This window comes from Crocodylus siamensis, chromosome 3, assembly GCF_052110815.1.
Source record: "Crocodylus siamensis isolate JL-2025a chromosome 3, ASM5211081v1, whole genome shotgun sequence".
Classification (NCBI taxonomy): Eukaryota; Metazoa; Chordata; order Crocodylia; family Crocodylidae; genus Crocodylus; species Crocodylus siamensis.
The window spans coordinates 235,858,994-235,879,896 of record NC_143397.1 but is presented as its reverse complement, the minus strand read 5'-3'; the positions used below and the strand labels follow the sequence as shown (position 1 = coordinate 235,879,896).

At 43.4% G+C, this 20,903-nt stretch overlaps 1 protein-coding gene across 1 annotated transcript in view; it reads left to right on the top strand.

Moving 5' to 3' along the window:
• The window catches only part of EIF3H (eukaryotic translation initiation factor 3 subunit H), a 111,587-nt gene extending 102,468 nt beyond the window's left edge, over positions 1-9,119 (top strand). The window contains exons 7-8 of the mRNA XM_090040536.1: positions 6,447-6,579; positions 8,846-9,119. Of these exons, the coding sequence (XP_089896662.1) occupies positions 6,447-6,579; positions 8,846-8,943 (231 nt within the window). The 3' untranslated portion in view covers positions 8,944-9,119. The remainder of the gene's footprint in view (positions 1-6,446; positions 6,580-8,845) is intronic.
• The last annotated feature ends 11,784 nt before the right edge of the window (positions 9,120-20,903 follow it).

Below are 20,903 nucleotides of genomic sequence, written 5' to 3'. Positions count from 1 at the left end.
AGACACCTTACTCCAGCACCAGGAGGCACCCACACTGTCATGTGTGTGCACACGCACACTCACACACATGTACACGCATCCTACACAGTCCCATGGACAATCCCCAACACGTGGCCCTCGCTCCAACCCCTCGGTTCCATAGTTACCTGTATCCAGCTGCCGAGGCTGTATTGCCAGTCACGACTGTGTTTTCCCCTGCCTCTGATCACGCTCTCCCTGCAGCCCCTAGCACTTCCTTGCAGGCTGGAACTCTAGGAGCTTGCAAGGCAAAACCTGTGGTTTCCCACTTCAAAGAAGAAAAGTTGCACTTTTCTCCTTTAAGGAGGAAAGTCCACGTTTTTTCTCAGGAAACGGAAAACCCAGATTTGTGCTTATTTCAGCTGAACCTTTGCTTGTAATGCAGCACTAGAGCTACTAGTGCAATGTGTGGGATGTTTAGACTGGAGAATGTTGAAGGGGAAGGTTATATGACTAATGTATTTGGCATGGGAGCAGCTGTTGCAAGAATACGGTGTCCATTTTGGGTGTCAACAGTTGAAAGTTTGCTCATAAGAGCATTCAGAAATGATGCATAAGAATGATTTAAAGAATTGGCAATGATAGTACAATAAGACTCAACCTATGTGGCTTAATGAAGAAGGTTGAGAAGTGACGTGATCATAGTCTGTTACTACCTATCAGTCTAATTGTCAAAGTTAACATAAGGTCCAATGCTAGAAGAAAAAACTAGATATATTCAGGCTACAAGTTAGGTAGATTGTTTGTTTTAATATTGTGGGTAATTGAGGGTCATTTTAAAATTTTAGCAAGAGCTGTGTTGGCTACTTTTATCATGATCAAATTCCATAGTTTTAATGTTAAAGTAGTTCAGATGAGATAAAAATTCTGCATTAAATGATCACAGTAGTCCCTCTGGCTTTATAAATTTCAGTAACTTTCTGAAAGTTAATTATTAATATATGAATTTCTTTATAAATCAAACGTGTTATTGCAAACTTTTTTGCTACGTATATCTACCTGCCCAAAAGAGAGAGTGCACACTGCATTCACTTTGCACTGTCAAGGTTATATGAATAACACAGAGATTCTCTGCATTTATTTGGAAAAGCAGAGTGAAGTAAGTTCCAGGGTGTCACACCTCATTTCTTTACTAACTATAATTACTTTGTTAGTGGCTCATTGCAGCATAGTTAGCACTCTTAACTTCATTTAAAAATGGAGCAATTGCGATCAAGTGCAAGCAGTTTTTATTGAAACAATAGACTAACTGCTGCAAAGTGGATGGTGTAATGCAAAGAAAAAAGAAAATCACCTAAATGTTCACAAACTGATATGGATGTTTAACTTTTTTTTTAATGCTGCCTGAAGGCTGCACTTGTCACTGCTGCTGAAAGATTGTTGACTGCATTTCAGTATGCTATCAAGTATGAAATGTTTTCATACGCTTGTGCACCAATACTCTGAAGTGATTTAAAATACCCTGTGTGACTCTTGGCCTTCAGATTTAAAAGTATTTTTTCTATAAAGAGTTTACATCGGCAAGCTAGAGCCTCAGGTTTATATCTTTACATTCCACACACATCTAATCTTCACACTTTTTCCATGTGAGGTACAGTACAAAATGTAGTAATTTTTTAGAACAACTGTGTATCATTTTAAAATATAACTGTTCGTTATGGGTTAATTTAAGCATTGTTTTTGTAAAAACAAATGTTCAGGTAGAAAATGAAAAAATGGTCTGGGGTTATAATATTTAAACTTTAGAAAAACAACATTGATAGGGGCAGTACTGAGAACATGCTTTAAATGTTTTTTTTAAAATAAATTAATCCCAAAAAGGTACCTTGTATTTTAATTCATCCTTCTAGTTGCCCATATAGTGATGGTATCCAAGTGGTAGCCCACAAGCATCTTATTTTGGGACATATTCATCTATGATAACTTCTTCCAGTCACTTCTCTGTATTAAAGAACATTTAAAAGAGGGCTTTGTTTTGGGGGGGTTTTTTTACCCCTATCCTGTTGTTGCAATACTGTGTTCACCTGATACTTGGATAAAAATTTAGAAATTTTGACTTGCTGTAAACTGCTTGAGGCAAGCCTCTTGTACACATTAATTCTAGCCATGCTTTTGACAGGGAAAGTTGAGTCATGAACCATGCTGTTCTTTCTATCAAACATATTGCTGACTAAGCTGCAGCAAAAATGAGCTGTTAACAAAAAGAAAAGTAAAGAAACTCCTTCATACCGCATAACATTGCAGTATATCCTTCCTCTTGTAAAAGTCCCTACTCCAAGGCAAAGACAATTCCCCCACCTTGCCTTTTTTGTTTTGTGTTAACGCACCCACATGCACACGCACGCACACACACCTGTTTGATAGCTGAGCATGGCTAAGTAGGTAATAGAGCTGATCTGGGCTTGGACCAGTGGCCCCCAAACTAGCATTTTATAACTCTTGTTGCAAGTGAGAAGTAGTTAGCTGTGTTAGTCTGAAGCCAGGCAGAAGGCAGGGTAGAGATGCACCTTATAGGCTAAGTAGGATAGATATAGTTTCATAGTTAGTAGGGTTGGAAGGGACCTTAGCAGAACTGCAGGTCCCGTAGCCTCTCCTCGTAGGGCCTGCCCTGCTGCCCCCGATCATGCAAGTGGCCCGCCTCTGGACCCTCTCCATGTTGTCCACATCCCTCTCGAAGTGCGGCGGCCAGAACTGGAGGCAGTACTCCAGCTGCGGCCTGACCAGTGCCACATAGAGGTAGAGGATCACCTCCTTGGACCTGCTTGAGATGCATCTGTGGCCTTCCTGACTGCATCCCCACACTGCCGGCCCATGTTCATCTTGGCATCAGTGATGACTCCAAGATCCTTTTCTGCCTCTGTACTGACAAGAAGGGAGTTCTCCAGCCTGTAGGTATAGAGCACAAGCTTCTGTGAACTCAAGGGCTTGGGACAGAAGTTGCACATAAATTGGTTTAAATGATCAGAAACTGGTTTAAACCAGTAACAGACCAGAAGTTCAGTGCTCATAAACTGCTTTCAAAATGACTGAAATCGGTTTAAGCTAAGCCTGGTTGGTTATAGTATCAGATTTAACTGATTTAGGTCAAACCAGTTTATGGCACATCTTTCCCAGATCCCTTCCTGGTTCAAGTTAACTCTGTCTCCCAGCATCCCAGGATGCTTTGCAGCCCTGGGCTATGCTGCCTCAACTTAACCCACTTCCTACCTGTGTCTGTCAGCCCATAGGGATGGAGGAGGGGGGGTAGGGGAACAGCCCCCTAGCCAGGGTCTACACAGCACGTGGGGGGAGGGAAAGCCCTTGTGGGGAGGACTTCTCAGACCCTGGCAGCCCTCTCTCCTCCCTCCCTTTCCCCATCTACTCACTGCTTCAGTGGCTGCCACAGAAGGGAGGGAAAAGGAGTTCTCCCCACCAGGTGCCTGCCCCTGCAGCCCAGCCTGGGGGCAGCAGAAAGCCCCTGCTTTGGGGGGCTACCCCCCACCCCAGCCCAGGGCAGAAATTTCCCCCCTCCTGAACCTTGCCTTAGCCCCTGTGAGACTTGGGCAGCTTCAGGGAGCGGTAGGAAATTCTCCTCCTCCATAGCCAGTTTTGCCTTGGCTACTCTGAGTCTGAGGCAGAACTAACGTAGGGGAGCAAAGGCATTTCCCTCGGCTCCCAGGCTACCCCTGACGCTTGCAGCAGCTAAGGCGAGACGTTGGGGCTGGGGAGAATTCCCCTGAGCTCCCTGGGGCTGGGGAACACCCCCCCCAACACAGGGGCTCCCCAGTACCCCCATGCTGGGCTGCAGGGCCAGGCACTCAGCCAGGAGGACAACTTCTCCCTCCCTCCCTCCTGTGGCAGCAGCTGAAGCAGTCAGCAGCTAGGAAGTGGGGGGAAAGGTGCCATCAGCTGCCTGGGCTGGGGAAAACCTGAGTGGGAGGCTCCCCCAAGGTGGGCTAGCACCTGGACAGGGGGTTCCTGAACCCCCTGTGGGGACACAGCAGGAGGCTGGGATACTTGGCTGGGCTGGCAGTGACCAGCAGGCTGAGAGGTGTGCTCCCAAAGCCCCCCGCCTACCGTCCTGAGTCAGTGCAAGCTCCCCTGCCTTTCCCAATTAAACTGAATGTCAGTTCAGTTGCTTATTGGTTCAACCTACACAGCTTCAAGGAAGCTGCCTAGATTGAATTGATTCAGCCTGAGGCCTGTCGGTACTCAGCCAAGTACAGACAGGTGCTGTGAAAGATTGCTTGTGCAAGTCTTATAGAGCACCTGATTTTTTTTTTTTCCCCAAACTCCCAGTTTTTTCTGTGAGCCCTAGGTTGAAGTGGTCAGGTTTTACTGAGCCTAGTTATTTTGCAGTAACTGTGCCTATGCCTTCAGTTCCCCCTGCAGTGAGTGCTAAACCAGAACAGCTTACCACTGATTGAAACAGGGCTACATTGCCCCAGTTAGTTTTCACTTACCAAGGGAAAAAGTGGGTACACAAACCATTTTTATGCCCACAATTAATAGGAGATAGGGACTTACCACACCTTAACTGTTTTTCCATAGTTATTCAGTACGTTTGCTCCTGCTCTGTGGCAGGTGAAAGCTAAATGAAAGCTTGCTGTTTAATTTAGGCATAAGCTAAATGAAAAGTGTTGCGGAATGCCGGGCTAGCGATTCTGGCACCGCTTGGGGAGCCACGGGCTTTACGGAGCGGGCAAGCGCGCGGCTTGTGGGGCGGGATTGGAGGTAGCTTTATGACCGCCTTCGAGGTTCGCTGAGTAGGCGCAAGTAGACGACTTAGAGTAAGTTGTTAGTTTTTTATAATAAGTTTGTAGGATGTCTGTTGGTTAACGGGGTTCCGGAGTAAGCCCTTGCGTTCTAACCCGATGGGCGACGTGCGTCTGCCAACTCCTTAAGTCCCAGAACTGGTCAACAGCTCATTGAGAGAGGTTGTTAGTGGTAGAAGTTATTACGGAGTAAATATAAGGTAAAGTAAAAATTTGTTTTATTCACTCACCTGGCCGTACCCTCTTACGAATAAGAGGGGAGACCGGCTGGAATGAAGCTGCAGTAAATATAAGTATAGAAAGCATAGATATGCTGTCTAAACTACGAAGAGAGGCAGTTAAGAGGTGGAGTCTCCGATGTTTCTTTAGTTACAGTATGCCGGATACAAAGGGGGTCTGTTGGCCCACAGGGTTTACTAGCGAGCCCTTGCTTTCTACCCCTTGCGGGATAGGTGCGGCTACTCACTAGCTAGTCCTAGGGCTGGTCAACAGCTCATGAACAGGATGATAGATAACAAAACTGTAACGTGGTGAATTGCTGTCGATTGTCGGATTTTTGAGGCCTTGGTTTTCGCTGGGATACGCCCAGCCGGGGAGGCTGAGGACTGGCTACAGGGTGATCAAGCCTGAAGGGTCGTTCAGTCGTCGTCTCTGCTACTTCTTGCCTCTATGCCTCTTTATAGATGTTGGTTGGACTGCCTCTGTGACACTAACTATGATATAAGCTACGTATACAGGGATAGGATAGTTTTCTTTTACATAATAGTTACTAGGTAGATTTTCTACATAAGTTTCGTTTCTGCAGGAATGATGCTTACAGATAAGAAATGAAACTTAGAAAATACGCATGTGAGCTTAATACAAGTGTGGGAAAATATAAAGCTTTCATTTTGATTAGAAGCCAAAACTACAAGGTCACATAAATGTGAGAGTGCTGCGCGGCAGTTATACAGAAATAAAATAAGACATTTACAAAAAGCTAAATAAGCTGCCCTGTTTAGCTCTCGTTACCATGGAAAAGATGAAGTACAATAAATCTCCACATCATGTCATTGTGAGCTTGTGGATATTATATAAAATAATATGATAATATGTGGAGTTGTAATTGTGAAGTTGGGAACTACCGATTCAGATTTTTTAGACACTGGAGCTGCTTGCGGGCGTAAAAAAAACCCCCAAAAAACCCCCAGCAACCCAAAAAAGAAAAGTGGTGCTTTACTTTAAATTCTGCATGCCCCTGTGCCAAGGCCAACACATGGCCAGAAGAGGTATTGCATTAGTTGGACCCGGTTTGGCCACCATCTGTATAGATCAAGTGCTTTAGTTGGGATTTTTTGGTGCTTTTATCCAATAGCTGATTGAATAGGCTTTAGATAAAACACCAAAAAGCCCTGCTAAAGCGCCTAATTTACACAGATGCTGTAGAGCTGGATCAACTACTGTGCTGCTGCTTCTGGTAAAGTGTGTGGTATTCTTGTTGGTTTATTTGTCTTGTTCTGTTTTGTTTTTTCATGTCTGTCAGCAGCCTGGTTTGGTAAAATAAAATCCGTGTATTAGTAATTATAAGTTTTTTATTTATTTATTTTCAGGCTGCATTTAGAAGCTTCTCTCTTAGCTACAGTAGTGTCTAGTTGTTCTTTTTTTAAACCTATCCTTTTTTTGCTTTGTTTTTAGTACCAACAGAGACGTCAGCAAGAGAATTTACAGCGACAGAGTCGAGGAGAGCCACCTCTTCCTGAGGAGGATATCAACAAAATATTCAAGCCACTGCAACCTCCTGCCAGGATGGATTCATTGCTTATTGCAGGTGAAAGAGTTTTCCAGAATCATTATTTCTTAAGCCATTCCTTCACATACTATCTAGCCAGGAGAAAAATAGAGCTGTTGCCTTTTAATAATGTCTGTTCTATGTGTACTTCATATTGGTACAGGATGCCTCAGTGCTCAGTCCCCTGTGGTTCAGTGGTAGAATTTTTGCATACTGCACAGGAGACCTGAGTTTGATTCCCAGACACTTATACAACTACAGCCATGCAGGTATCAAACATCTGGACTCAGTCTGGTCTTTGGATTCTGTCTTAATGGCCTAAAGGGTGGATGGAAGGTCTGGGCAGCCTCCACGCCTCCAAAAATTCCTGCCAAGGCATATGCATCGAAGGTCTGGGTGGCTTTCATGCATACACCATGATCCAGGGGGATTGATGTTGCCATATTAGGGAAATGCCTAAGAAGTATTACAGATGCCAATAAAAAAAAAAAGAAACAAGAAGGTAGTTTACGTAATGGCCAACCACTGAACCAAAATGGTGACAAAGCTAGTGGAAAGCAAAAACTTTGAATATGATGCACATTTTGGGGAACTGTGTACTTTGGGGTCATCTTCAGATTAATTGGAAGAATAGTTCCATTTAATGTGACCAGATAGAGCTGTGGATGAGGAGCAACACCTCAGAGCATAGTTTTCTCCAACACGTTCACCTTTTCATGGCCTCCTCTTGTGACCTTGAATTCAGCTCTTCTGCTATTTCCTGGGCTTGGGAATGTGCACAGAGTGGACACTAGAGAGGCAGTGTAGGGGCAGATGCAGAGGAGAGGTTTAGGATCTTAGTTTCCCCACAGAATATTGAGCAGGGCGGGGCATGATGAGTAAATAAATATTTAATTTTAGGATTATTTTATATGAGTTTCTTTCAGTGGAAGCGGTTATACCTGGATCAGCCTTTGGAAGACGCTGAAGGTTATGGGAATATACAGCAAATTATTTCACCATTAGAAAATATTTTGAGAGCTATTTATAACATGAACAGGGGTAATTGCAAAGTTCATATTCTGATTCAAGGAAAGGAATTGGTGACTAATTGATTACAAAACTATAAAAAAAAAAAAAGATTTGTCACTTAAAATAATTAAGTTTCAATACAATACAATAAATAAGTTTCAACAAGTACATTTTTTCCTTATAGTTTTAAAACAAGTCTCTCTCTTTTCTGGAGTCGCTTAAAATTGAGAGTGCTGTCTTAGTACAGCTTGTGTTTTATAATAAATCCTAGGAGCACAAAACTGTTTAAAAATGCACCGTAATACTTTTATGAAGCACAATAGAGGAAGGGAGCGTATGTACTTTTTATGATGGTAGATTATGGTTGTGCTGTCTTCTACAAGAAAGGAAAGTGAAAACCTTTATAATCAAAGAAAAAACAGCCTTCAGCCAAAATACTTACCTCGTTTGTTCTTTCAGTTATAGTCAGGGGAAGAACTGAAGACATCCATTTCTTTAATTCAGAGGGCTTAAAATTTGTGGATAAAGAATAAAACTTAGCTGCTTTGTCTCTGAAGCATTTAAAAACTTTTTAAGTAGAGCATTAAATTGAAGTTTATTGGTCTACTAAACAGTCTTAATTTTGATTAAGCTGACTTTATCGTTTCACATTCCCAAAAAATAATTTGTAGCAGCACTTGTATAAAAATGGTTTGATGGAGATGTTTCATTTGTATAGCACTGACAAGGCATCATACCCCAGTGGTTTTTTGAAATTTCTAATAACGTGAAATATTTAGGGGAAAAAATGGCAAATGGTGTCAAATGGGAAAGCAACATAATTTTCAAGTCAAGAGTGTATTTATTATAAATATTTTTAATGAGAGCAGTAAATACACAAGAATTCACTTGAAATTGAGCCTTGCAGTATTTTTAGGGCTGCTAATTTTGAACAAGTAATTGATGCGATTGAACCTCCAACACTACACCAAAAATTGTGTATACTTTTTATGTTGCTTGGCCAACTTATTTGGAAGTTGCATATATTACAGCTGAATTAAAATTATAAAATATTTAATTTTGAAATGCATACCAACTTATCTGCTGTGCTGATTTGATCTACTATTCTTTCCAAGTCTATTTGTGTATTGAAAAATTCTTTCCAGTGTCAAGCTGTTTAAGTTTCTACTTTGTGGTATGTTGTGGTATGCTTATAATGGTAAGTGCTTGGGAATTCTTAAATCATGTTAAAGGACATTCTTCAGATCAGATCACATAATTGATGATGGGTTTTTTTTTACTTTCCTGTTGACAGGTCAAATTAATACTTATGCCCAGAATATCAAGGAGTTCACTGCGCAGAACTTGGGCAAACTCTTCATGGCCCAAGCTCTCCAAGAGTACAACAGCTAAAGAGGAAAAATCTATTATTTGGTACAATATCCAACAGAAGGAGTTCTGGTTCACACTTTTTATATGGCTGAAGAAACTTTTCAAGCATTGTTGGCACACTGGAAAAAATGTCTCATGAAGGCGTGTGTAGAATTGTCTCCCTCTTCTAAAGAAAAATAAAAGTAAATTTGAACACACTTTTTGTGTCTCTATATTTTTTAGACTGAAGCTTTCTAGCCCTCGCACCATCAGTTTATTCATGTTGCATGTCTTCCTGTGTTTAGTTAAAACAAGCAATAATATTGTTTAGCTTGCATTTAACCTAGAAACCAATAATAACATTTTCTACATGTGCGCAACATGGCTGACTTAACTTTGCAGAGGGCATCTTTAGACAACCTGACTCAGTTGCTCAAGTTTACAAGTATAATTTCTTTATTATTTAATTTATTTGGATTTCTTGGTGCAAGGGATATTTAGCTTGGATAACTCTTACCATAGACATTTCAGAAGCTTCATGACTCTTAACATAGACATTTTTTGTAATGGTTCACATAACTGAGGTTTAAATACAGCACACTGATTGATTCAAATAGTTGCATAGAAACATGCCATGTCCTCTATATGAGTGGATGAATGCTGTGTGTTGACCTTGTTGTTGGGACATTTACTGCATGACTATAATGATTTAGCTTAAGGGGTTGTATGGCAAAGTAGGAAAGAAAAGAATGATTTGGGTGAATTACCCCATAGCAAACATGTGAAGGTATGAAGGGACAATCTTTAAATGGTCATTTGAAGACATTTACCTCCTTCCAGCCAACCTACACAGTTAGATTTGCCTAGTAGTGCTGAAGCATGGGAATGTAATGGACAGTAGTGATTCAAAAAGGGTTTTTCTTAAGAGGAGAAGAATACAGCTTGAGAACAATGTTTCTGAGCTTTTTCAGGGTGTAGGGAGCGATCTATCTGAAGAGGTTACCTTTTTAGTCTACTGTAGGAAGAGAAAAAATCCTTAAAGAGACATGTAGGCTAGGTTTAATCATTTTTCTCTGAAAACTTCAATCCTGCTACAAGACAATATTTTGATTAAGTAGACTGTCTTATCACTGGATGTGCCTGATGACAGGCTTCTGTAGTGAAGTAACCCAAGTACCATAACTTAAACCTTTTTGGTAAAAATGGGGGATACAGGTCTCAGTTGTAACCCAGGACTCAGTTAAGTGAGAGAATTGTGGGATTCTACTCTGGGATAGGTCTGATTCCTGAGGACGTGCACATATACCAGAAGAAGAACATAGGTACAACTAGCTCTGTGACAAGCACACATCAGTAGGAAATTGATAGAGGCGGTGTACAACTTGAAATAGTATTAATAGGATAATCCAGTAGGAATACAGCATGCGGCCTGAATATTTTCACATGGGGAAAAGTAGGTGGAATTAGACCCAGTTTCACCGTATGGGGGCACTTGAAGTTTAAGATGAAATAATTAAAATATGTGACATTTAAAGTATGTACTAAATGTATGTGCACTAAAGCCCCGTGAATGCACATTAAGTAACAAGGCAAGCCTTATTTTGCTGTACTGTAAGATGGAGGGCTTGCCCCATGGGGAAAACTTGTACAGAGTACATGCAAACATGATTTTATAGCACATTATCTGTGCTGTGCTCACTTTCTCTCTGGACACATTTTAGAGCAGATTAAGACTGCCTGGATGTAGTGAAGCTTAATACATATTAAGTCCTTAACTATAAACTACAGTGAGTGAGGGTCACTTTAATCTTAAAGGTTTAATACACAACAAGCCAAATGTAAAGTGACTATCATCTAAGAGGAGTTGTTGATGAACAGCTAGGATGCTGAAAATTCACAACTGTTATTACAGCTCTCTAACTTCCCTACATAGACATCTACTTAATCTTAAATGGCAGTGAACTTATGCCACTTTGCTTCTGAATGTCCCAACAGATCAGCTAGCGGAAAGTAAAATAGCTGAAAGAATTTGGCTCAATCTTTTTTTAAAAAAAAAAAACAATCACCTTTTGGGTAGAGACCAAGCATGGAAAGTTTCAGCCTCAAAGGTAAATGTTTTGGGAAGTTATGAGCATGTGAAAAATGGAGGTTGGAATGGAAATTTGAGGGAGGAGGTGCACCCTTAACTCTAGCAGTTGCTATAATTATGTAAATATATATGCAAATTGTATGGAGCCCTCAAGCAGCTGGCAGACTGCCAATCCAGGCTTTTGCCTTGCTAAGTATGGGCACTTTGTATTAGCTGTCCATGCAATATAGTTATCTAAAACCAAAGATCTGATGAAGTATCCTGTTACAATACCACATGATTGAATACAGTCTCCTATATAAATTATATCCAAAAATCTAGAGTTAAATAGTTGCATATATTAAGGGCTAAAAGGCTAAAAGCAGAATAAGCATAGGTGAAGAAAGGAAGTAAAACACTGGAATAAGATGGAGAAGTGAAGTGGTAAGAAGCAAGTTCTATATGACTGGAAATAAAGGAGATTTAGACTCATAGTGGCTCGGTAGTGTAACTGACACCCATGCTGATGCTAAGCAAATGGAAATGAACATTGAAGGTAATGAGTTTAGCTAATATTGTATAGATAAAAAGGATTTATAAGAGGTTATAAGGATATCCAGTTTCAGTAGAGACAGTATATAGTACGTGGTATGCACAAGTATTAAATTGAGGTAGGTCTGAGATTTGTGAAAAGAGACCTGAGAGTCAGTTGCATATACGGGAAGTAAGTGAGGCCTTGGTTGAGAAGGGAAATAAAAAGGGGTTGCATTTGCTTCATTCCAAAAACTCTTTGGTCTTGTGAGCAGTTGGCTAACAGAAGGAGGTTGCAAATGATTCATTAAATCTATCAATCTAAAGGATGCTAAAAAACTAAGAAACAGTATAGGAGAAATTTATATCAGGGCTGCCCAGCTGTATCAGGGTATCCAGTTGGTGCCCTATGGGCTGCATGTAGTCCCTGAGAAGTTAATTTGCAGCCCCAAGGTTTCCATCCAGCTGCTGCTCCCCCATCCTTGTGGCTCCAAGCTCCCCTTCCCTCTCTTGTCTTCCACTTTCTACCCCCACCACAGAGGGTGGTCTGGGGCACTCACACAGCAGTACAGCAGGGGAGCCTGCAGCTAAAGCTGAGGATGAGACTGGGGCCCTGATGCATGCAGTGCAGTGGTAGGAGGGAACCACTACCAGGCCTTTAGGACTAGTGGCTTGTGCTGGTGTGGCTTTTACACATCAGTTAGTGTGGCTCATGATGTGTACAGCCCCTGGTCACTTAGAAGTTGGACAGCTGTGTTCTATATCAAGCTCACATGGAGTTTCACTTTCAATCTGTTTTCACTTGTGCTCCACTTGTTACTGAGGCAGCATCTACTCAATATTCTTTGTTGCCGAGTTTTGTTGCTGTAAGTTCTGTTCATAAGGCCAGTGAAGGTAGCTCATTGCCTATCCATGGAGTGTGTCCTTTCAGGTTCTCATCAATTAGATAAGCATTACCTTCCCCCCCGCCCCGCCCCACACCTGCCCTTCTTCCTTATCTGAAAACTAAGCCCTTTCAGCATGTCAGGGGCACTCAGAGTACCTTATTTTTACTGAAAGCAATAACTTTTTTCTATTGCTTATTCATTCTGTGAATGGAGACCACCATTTCAGGTAAGGTTTTGAAGATTATATTTGACTTGCCAAAGCAGCTACTCATGCTCCTCAGTGATTGCTCAGAAGAAAAATTGCTGGGAAGAGATGGGATCCACCTGACGAAGAGAGGGAAGGGCATCTTTGCTGTCAGGTTGGCTAACCTAGTGATGAGGGCTTTAAACTAGGTTCACCAGGGGATGGAGACCAAAGCCCTGAGGTAAGCAGGAAATCTGGCGGAAGAGCAAGCAGGAAACGTCTACAGGGGAGGGGTTCTCATACTTCCTGAGGAATAGGGGTAATCGACTAGTTACCTCATTTGTCTGTACATGAATGCACAGAGCCTGGGAAACAAGCAGGAAGAATTGGAAGTCCTCACACAGTCAAGGAACTATAATGGGTTTGGAATAACAGAGATTTGGTGGGAGCTTCCATGCCTGGAGCACTGTCATGGATGGGTATGCACTGTTCAGAAAATAGAGGCAGGGAAGAAAAGGAGAAGGAGTTTCACTAGAGGCCATGCTTTTCTTGACCTGCCGCTCACAAACAAGGATGAATTGGTGGGGATGTAGTAGTGGATGGCAAGTTGGGCAGCAGTGACCACAAGACGATTGAGTTCAGGTTCTGGAGGAAAGGATGGATGGAGAGCAGTAAGGAACCAGGACTTCAGAAAAGCAGACTTCAACTTGCCCAGGAAACTCAAGGGCAGGATCCCCTTGGCAGCCAGTCTGATGGGGAGAGGAGTCCAGGAGAGCCGGCTGTACTCTAAAGAAGCCTTGCTGAGAGTACAGGAACAAACCATCCCTATGTGCAGGAAGACTAGCAACTATGACAGAAGACCAGCTTGGCTTATCAGGGAACTCTTCAGTAAACTAAATCACAAAAAAGCTTATAAGAAGTGGAAACTTGGACAAATAACTAGTGTGGAATGTAAGAGCAGTGTTCATGCATGCAGAGATGAAGTCAGGAAGACCAAAGTGCGTTTGGAGTTGCAGCTAGCAAGGGATGTGAAGGGTAACAAAGAGCCATAGAAATTAAGGGCTGGAAGGGACCTTGAAAGATCAAGTCCAACCCCCCTGCTCTGGACAGGAATAGTGCTGAGATCAAATTATTCCAGCAAGATATCTGTCCAGTCTCCTCTTGAAGACTTTCCAGGTTGGGGATGGCACCACCTCCTTTGGAAGTCCATTCCGGATTCTGGTCACCCTTAGCATAAAGTTTTTCCTTACATCCAACCTGAAAACATCCACTAACAGTTTATGGCCACTGCTTCGTGTCCTCCCCCAAAGGTGCCCTAGTCAGCAGTTTCTCTTCCAGCTCCTGATAGTCACCCCTTAAATCCTTGTAAACAGCCACCAAGTCCCCCCTCAGACTTCTCTTCCCTGGGCTGAGCAGTCCCAGATCCCTTAGTCTTTTCTCATAAGGTTTGTTCTCCAGGCCCTTAATTATTCTTGTGGTCCCTCTCCGGACCTTTTAAAGATTCTTCATAACTTTTTTGAAGTATGGTGCCCAGAACTGGACAAAGTACTCCAGCTGGGGTCTCCCCAATGCCGAGTGAAGAGGAAGTATCACTTCCTTAGCCCTGCTCGCGACGCATTGGCTAATGCATCCTCCCAGTATGCTATTAGCTCTGTTGACTACAGCATCAAGCTGGCAGCTCTTGGTCATCCTGTGATCAGCCATAACCCCGAGGTCTCTTTTGGCCATTGTGCTGACCAGGACATCTCCTAACCTATATTCATGTTGCTGGTTACTTCTTCCCAAATTAAGTGTTTTTTATCCTTATTGAGCTATGTTTGGTTCTGCTCTGCCCAAATCTCCAGCTCATCCAGGTCCGCTTGGATCCACATCCTATCCTCTAGTGTAACCGCTTTTCCCCATAACTTAGTATCATCTGCAAACTTGGTCAGCATGCTTCCCACATCCTCATCTAAATCATTGATAAAGTTGTCAAACAGCACAGGGTCAAGAACCAAATCCTACGGGACACCACTGATCACCCCTACCAAGAGGATACAAACCCATCCACTAACATTCTCTGGGTCTGACCCCTTAGCCAGTTCTCAACCCACCTGACTATGGACTCTGCCAGCCCACAATCCCCCAGGTTTTCTATAAGTGTCATGGGAAACCATATCAAAGCCCTTTTTAAAATACGAGTATATGACATCAAGCACGTCTCCTACATCTAGGGGGTTTGCTACTAGATCATAGAAAGAGACAAGGTTGGTCAGACACAACCTGCCCATAACGAAACCTCAGCATCATACCTTCTGCCAGTCTCTCACAAATGCACTTCTAGATAATTTTACCCTGTACTGAGGTCAAACTGACCAGCCAATAGTTTCCTGGGTCTTCCCTCCTCCCCTTAAAGGCTGGAACCACATTGACCTTTTTCCAGTTTTCCAGAACCTCTTTCAGTATCACAAGTCTTCAAATACCTTTGCCAGCGGTCTCACAATGACTCCAGCCAATTCCATCAGCACTTTTGGGTGTAGTCCATCTGGTCCTGCCAACTTGAAGACATTCAGCCACTCTAAGTGCTCCCTCACCAGTTCCACACTGAACATTGGTTGGCAATTGCCCCCCCACCCCCAATCTATCCACTATCTGACCAAGCGGGTGACCACCATTTGTATGCAGGAACACTAATGCAAAGTATTCATGAAAGAATTCAGCTTTCTCTTGACTGTCTGTCTGTTATCAGCTGTCCCATCCCATTCTGCAGGGCCCCTACATTTCACTTGGTCTTCCTGCTGCTCCCTATATACCTAAGGAAGGACTTCTTATTGTCCTTGATTTTGGTTGCCAACCTGATCTTGGTTGCTCCCCTTACCTTCTTTATTCTCTCCCTACAAATATGGGCTATACTTGTGTATCTCTCCTTGGTGACTACCCCTTGTTTCCACTGTCCCTAAGGCTCCTTTTTCTTTTTTAAGCACTCTTCAACTGGTAAGCCTAGAGGGCTTCCTGGCCTCTTAACAACTTTTCCTGCATACAGGAATGGACCTTTTTTACGCTCTGAGGATCGCTCCTTTGAGGAATGATCACCCTTCCTGAACTCCCTTCCCCTCCAGTCCCCCTTCCCATAGGGTCTCTCCCACTATTATCCTAAGCTAATTGAATTCAGCCTTTTTGAAGTCAAGCACATCTGCCCTACTGGCTGATTTTCCTGCCCTACTACAGATAGTGAATTCTGTCACCTCACAATCATTATCTCCCAAATTACCTTGAATCTTCAGATCTCCTACCAGGTCATTTGACTAGAACCAAATCCAGCAAAGACTTTCCCCTGGTTGGCATGTTCACCTCCTCTTCTAAATAAAGTTCTTCCACACAGGTAGAAATAAGAAGGGTTTCTCTAAGTATGTTGGCAGCAAAAGGAAGATCAGGGAAAGTGATCCTTTACTGAATGGGGAAGGCAACTTTGTGATAGAGGATGCAGAAAAGACTGAAGTGCTCAATGCCTTTTTTGCCTCAGTCTTCACAGGCACAGTCAGCTCCTAGACTACTGCACTGGGCAGCACAGTTTGTGGAGGAGGGGAGCAGCCAACAGTGGCAAAAGAAGTTAGGGACTATTCAGAAAAGCTGAATATCTACAAGTCCATGGGGGACAGGATGCGCCCAAGGGTGCTGAGGGAGTTGGCTGATGAGCTTGCAGAGTCACTGGCCATAATCTTTGAAAACTCATCTCTATCAGGAGAGGTCCCATGTGCTTGGAAAAGGGCAAGCATAGTGCCCATATTTAAGAATGGGAAAATGGGGGATCCAGAAAACTACAGACCAGTCAGCCTCACCTCAGTCTCAAAAAATCATGCAGCAGATCTTCAAGGAATCCATTTCTAAGCCCCTGGAGAGGAAGGTAATTAGGAGCAGTCAGCATGGATTCACCAAGGGCAAGTTATGCTTGACCAACCTGATTGTCTTCTATGATGAGATGACTGGCTCTGTGGATGTGGGGAGACCAGGTGGATGTGGTATACCTTGATTTTTAGCAAGGCTTTTGATACAGTTTCCCATATCATTCTCACAGGTAAGCTAAGGAAGTATGAGCTGGATGAACGGACTGTAAGATGGATAGAAAACTGGCTGGAGCATTGGACTCAGTGGGTATTTATTAATGGCTCAATGTCTAGTTGGCAGCTGCTATCAAGTGGAGTGCCCCAGAAGTCGGTCCTGGAGATGGTTTTGTCTTCATCAATGACCTGGAAGATGGCATAGAGTGTACCCTCAGTAAGTCTGTAGATGACAGCAAGCTGGGGGGAGTACTAGATATGCTGGAGGGTAGGGCAGAGTCCAGCAGAGGGCAACAAAAATGGTGAGGGGTCTGGGGGATATGACTCCTGAGGAAAGAAGGGTAACAGGGCTTATTTAGTCTAAAGAGGAGACTGAGAAGGGACTTAATAGCAGCCTTCGATTACCTGAAGTGGGGTTTGAAAGAGGATGGAGCTGGACTGTTCTCAGTGGTGGAAGATGACAGAACTAGGAGCAATGGTCTCACGTTGCAGTAAGGGAAATTTAGGTTGGATATTAGGATTAATTTTCTCACTAGGAGTGTAGTAAAATACAAATAGGTTACCCAGCGAGGTTGTGGGGCATTCATCTTTGGAGGTTTTCAAGACCCAGCTAGACAAGGCTTTGGCTGGGATGATTTAGTTGGATGGTCCTGCTTTGAGCAGGGAGGTGGACTAGATGACCTCCTGAAGTCCCTTCCAAGCCTCATTTTCTATGATTCTATGATTCATATGTCCATTGAGGCAGTGCAGATATGTTTCATTAGTGCTGTTGGTGAATCTGAAAAACTGAGATCTGTTTTTCCTCCTTTTTAAGTCATGCAGTTCTCATTATTTCTAATGTTTGTGCCCAATGAAGGAAGAATAGACTCCATGTGAGAAAAGGAAGATGGTATCTGGTAATTTTGAGAACCAGAGAGAAGATTTAATATAATGAGCCTAGTCAAATGACCTGGTAATGAGCTACCTGTGTGACTGTCCAGGGAAAAAGTTAAAGGACTTGTGTGCTGTATACTACATAAGTGAAATATTCGCTAAATATCTAGGCCTGTAGAGTGTGTTGGTGGGGGGCAGGAAGGGGGGAGTTGAAATTAATTTTGTTCAGGTTGGTAGTGTCACTGACAGTATTTTTATATATGCACTACTGTGGTCACTGTAACCAACCCAGTGCTGCTTTGGATCCAGTCCTACTTAATCCACTGAACTTCCATTGCAAAGTCATTAAAACCAGATCTTGCCAAGGGCCTTTCTTTCAACATTTACAGAGAGCTGGGTTGCTGGTTTGGTTAGTAAGTAAGAAACCCTTGATGAGGAATGGAAAAGTACTGAAAGGAGTGTATACGTGTCAGGTCAGGATGGGGGGGAGATGTGATGTGGGTAAAGGCCAAGCGAGAATAACAGCGGCCTTCAGGATAAGCTTATCAGGAGACAGCTTGAGAGAACTCGCTCAGCCCAGCCAGACACCAAGATGAGTTGCTGTCAGACTGCCAAGAGCCTGGTGCGGGGGGTGGGTTGACCGGTATGTGATTTATCCATATATAAAGTAGCCTGTGTTTTACTCTCATTGAGCATCAACCGCCTCTTGCTGATCTCCCGTGGCCATGCAAAATAAAGCGCTTCTGTTAGCCAAACAGTGATCCTGTCTGAATTTCCACATCACCCTAATGGATCCTTATCAAATGTAGTAGTTCTAGTATGGTGATTACTGCCCATCAGAGGGCATAAGCTGCTTTGTGTTATTTCCAAGGGAGCTTTAATAATTAAGATTATTTCTGCTTAGTGGGAGCCCTGACCTGGTCATGTCATCTTGGCCTTCCATTTATCAAGAGATCTCCATCCCCTATTCTGCTCCCTTTCCACACATCCACAAACTCACACCAGTTCTGTTCACAAACTCCACTCCTGTTAGCCTAGCAAATCTCTTCGGAGCAAGCAATAGATGAGGGTCTTCAATCTTGCACCTTCTTCAAAGAATAGGCTTATAATACCTCAAATGTGGTAGAATTTGACTTGGCTTGTGTCTGCAATAATGTCTATTTTGAGGAGATAAAAGGAGATTTAGACTCATAGTGACCTTGCTAATTATTTTTATGGTTTGCTGCAAGACCCTTAATAATCTGTCAACATCCTTGAAGAGTGGGGCCATTCAAATTGGACACAGTATTCCAGGTGAAGCCTCACCAGTGCAGAATAGAGCAGAAGAATCACTTCCCTTGATTTGCAAGTGACACTCTTGTTCATACAACTTTTATATGTTATTGCCTTCTCTTTTTTGTGGTAAGAGCACACTGTTGGCTCAAATTCAGCTGTGGTCCACTGTAACCCCCAGGTCCTTCTCTATAGTACTGCAGCCTAGCTGGTCATTCCCCAGGCTTATAGATTTATAGATTGTTAGGGGCTGGAAGGGACCTTGCAGATCATCGGGTCCATCCCTGTCCCTGCCCCCCACTCTAGGCAGGAAGACAACTGGGGTTAGGTGACCCCAGTGTGGTGACTATCTAGCCTCTTCTTGAAAACCTCCAGGGTAGGTGACTGTACCACCTCTGTAGGAAGTTTATTCCACAGTCTGGACACCCTGACTGTGAAGGAGTTTTTCCTGGTATTAAGTCTGAAGCGACCTTCCAAAAGTTTTTGTATCCATTGGTCCTGGTCTTCACCAGGGGTGCCCTAGTGAACAGTTGTTCACCAAGCTCCTGATGCACTCTTCTGATATAGCAGTAAGCCACAATCAAGTTCTCTTAACCTTCTCTTCATTAGGCTAAAGAGGTCCAGGTCCCTCAGCCTTTCCTCATATGATTTGCCTTGCAAGTGCCTGATCATATGCTGGACACTCTCAAGTTTTTCCACATCCTTATTGAAGTGTGGCACCCAGAACTGGACTACGGCTGCGGTCTCATCAGTGCCGAGTACAGCAGGAGCATCACTTCCTTAGTTTTACACAAGATGCATCAGTTGATGCATGCTAGCATGTTGTTTGCCCTGCTGACCACCGCGCTGCACTAATGGCACATATTCATACAATGGTCCATCATTACCCCTAGGTCACTTTTGGCCATGGTGCAAGTCAAGCTGTCACTGAGCCTGTATGTATGTTGAGGGCTGTTTGCCCCCAGATGAAGCACCTTACACTTGGAAGTGTTAAACTTCATCTGGTTCCAGTCTGCCCAACCCTCGAGCCTGTCCAGGTTCATCTATATCTGCAACCTATCTTCTGGTGTGACCACACTGCCCCATAACTTGGTGTCATCTGTGAACTTGGCCAGCAAGCTTTTCACTCCCCCATCCAAATCATTGATAAAGACATTGAAAAGCACCGGTCCAAGCGTGGATCCCTGAGGGACACCACTGGTCACTTTGCTCCAGGATGACATGGATCCGTTCATGAGAACTCTGGGTCCTACCCTATAGCCAGTTTCCCGCCCACGGAACCATTGAGCAGCTGAGCCCACAATCTTCTAGTTTTCCCACAAAAATATTGTGGGATACTAGATCAAAAGCCTTTTGGAAGTCTAAATATATAACATTTACCTTGTCTTTCATGTCCAGGTGGTGAGAGACCTGGTCATAGAAGGAGATGAGATTGGTAAGACAAGACCTACCCACAACAAAGCCGTCATTCAGAATCTTTCCTTCTGTGAGCATATTGCACATAGATTCTTTAATGAGCTTTTCCAGGATTTTCCCTGCGATGGAAGCTTGTATTTGCACATGCAATTATTCCATTCCAAGCGCAGGACTTTGCACTTCTCCTTGGTAAATCTCATGTGATTGATTGCAGACTGTTTCTCCAGTTTATCTAGGTCGTTCTGCATCCTAGTCCTGTCCTCCAGAGCATCTGAAACTAGCTGAAGTAGAGGACACCCAACACAGAGTTTTTTGGCACTCAGCTTCATCATCCGAATGATCAATGAAGATCTTGAACAATACCAGACCTAGGACAGACCTCTGGAGAGCTCCACTTGATACTTCCTCCCAACTAAAGGTTGATGACTTCTCACTGAGCATGATGATCCAAGCAATTATGTATCTACCTTACAGCACTTTCATCTAGCTCAGGGGTGGGCAAAATGGTATATTTAGCCACCAGCTAGACTCCATTTCCCAGCAGCCCCTGCCTATGCAGCTCCTGGTGGTCTCCATGGAGACCCTGGGAGTGGCAGGGCTGTGACAGCTCTGCCCCAGGCCCACAGCGTCAGGTTCCCACACCCACCAGCCTCCATAGAGACCCTAGGAATGTTGACACCAGATTTATGATCCAGATGCCTTGTTCTGCATGGATCCAAACCCTCCGACCAGCC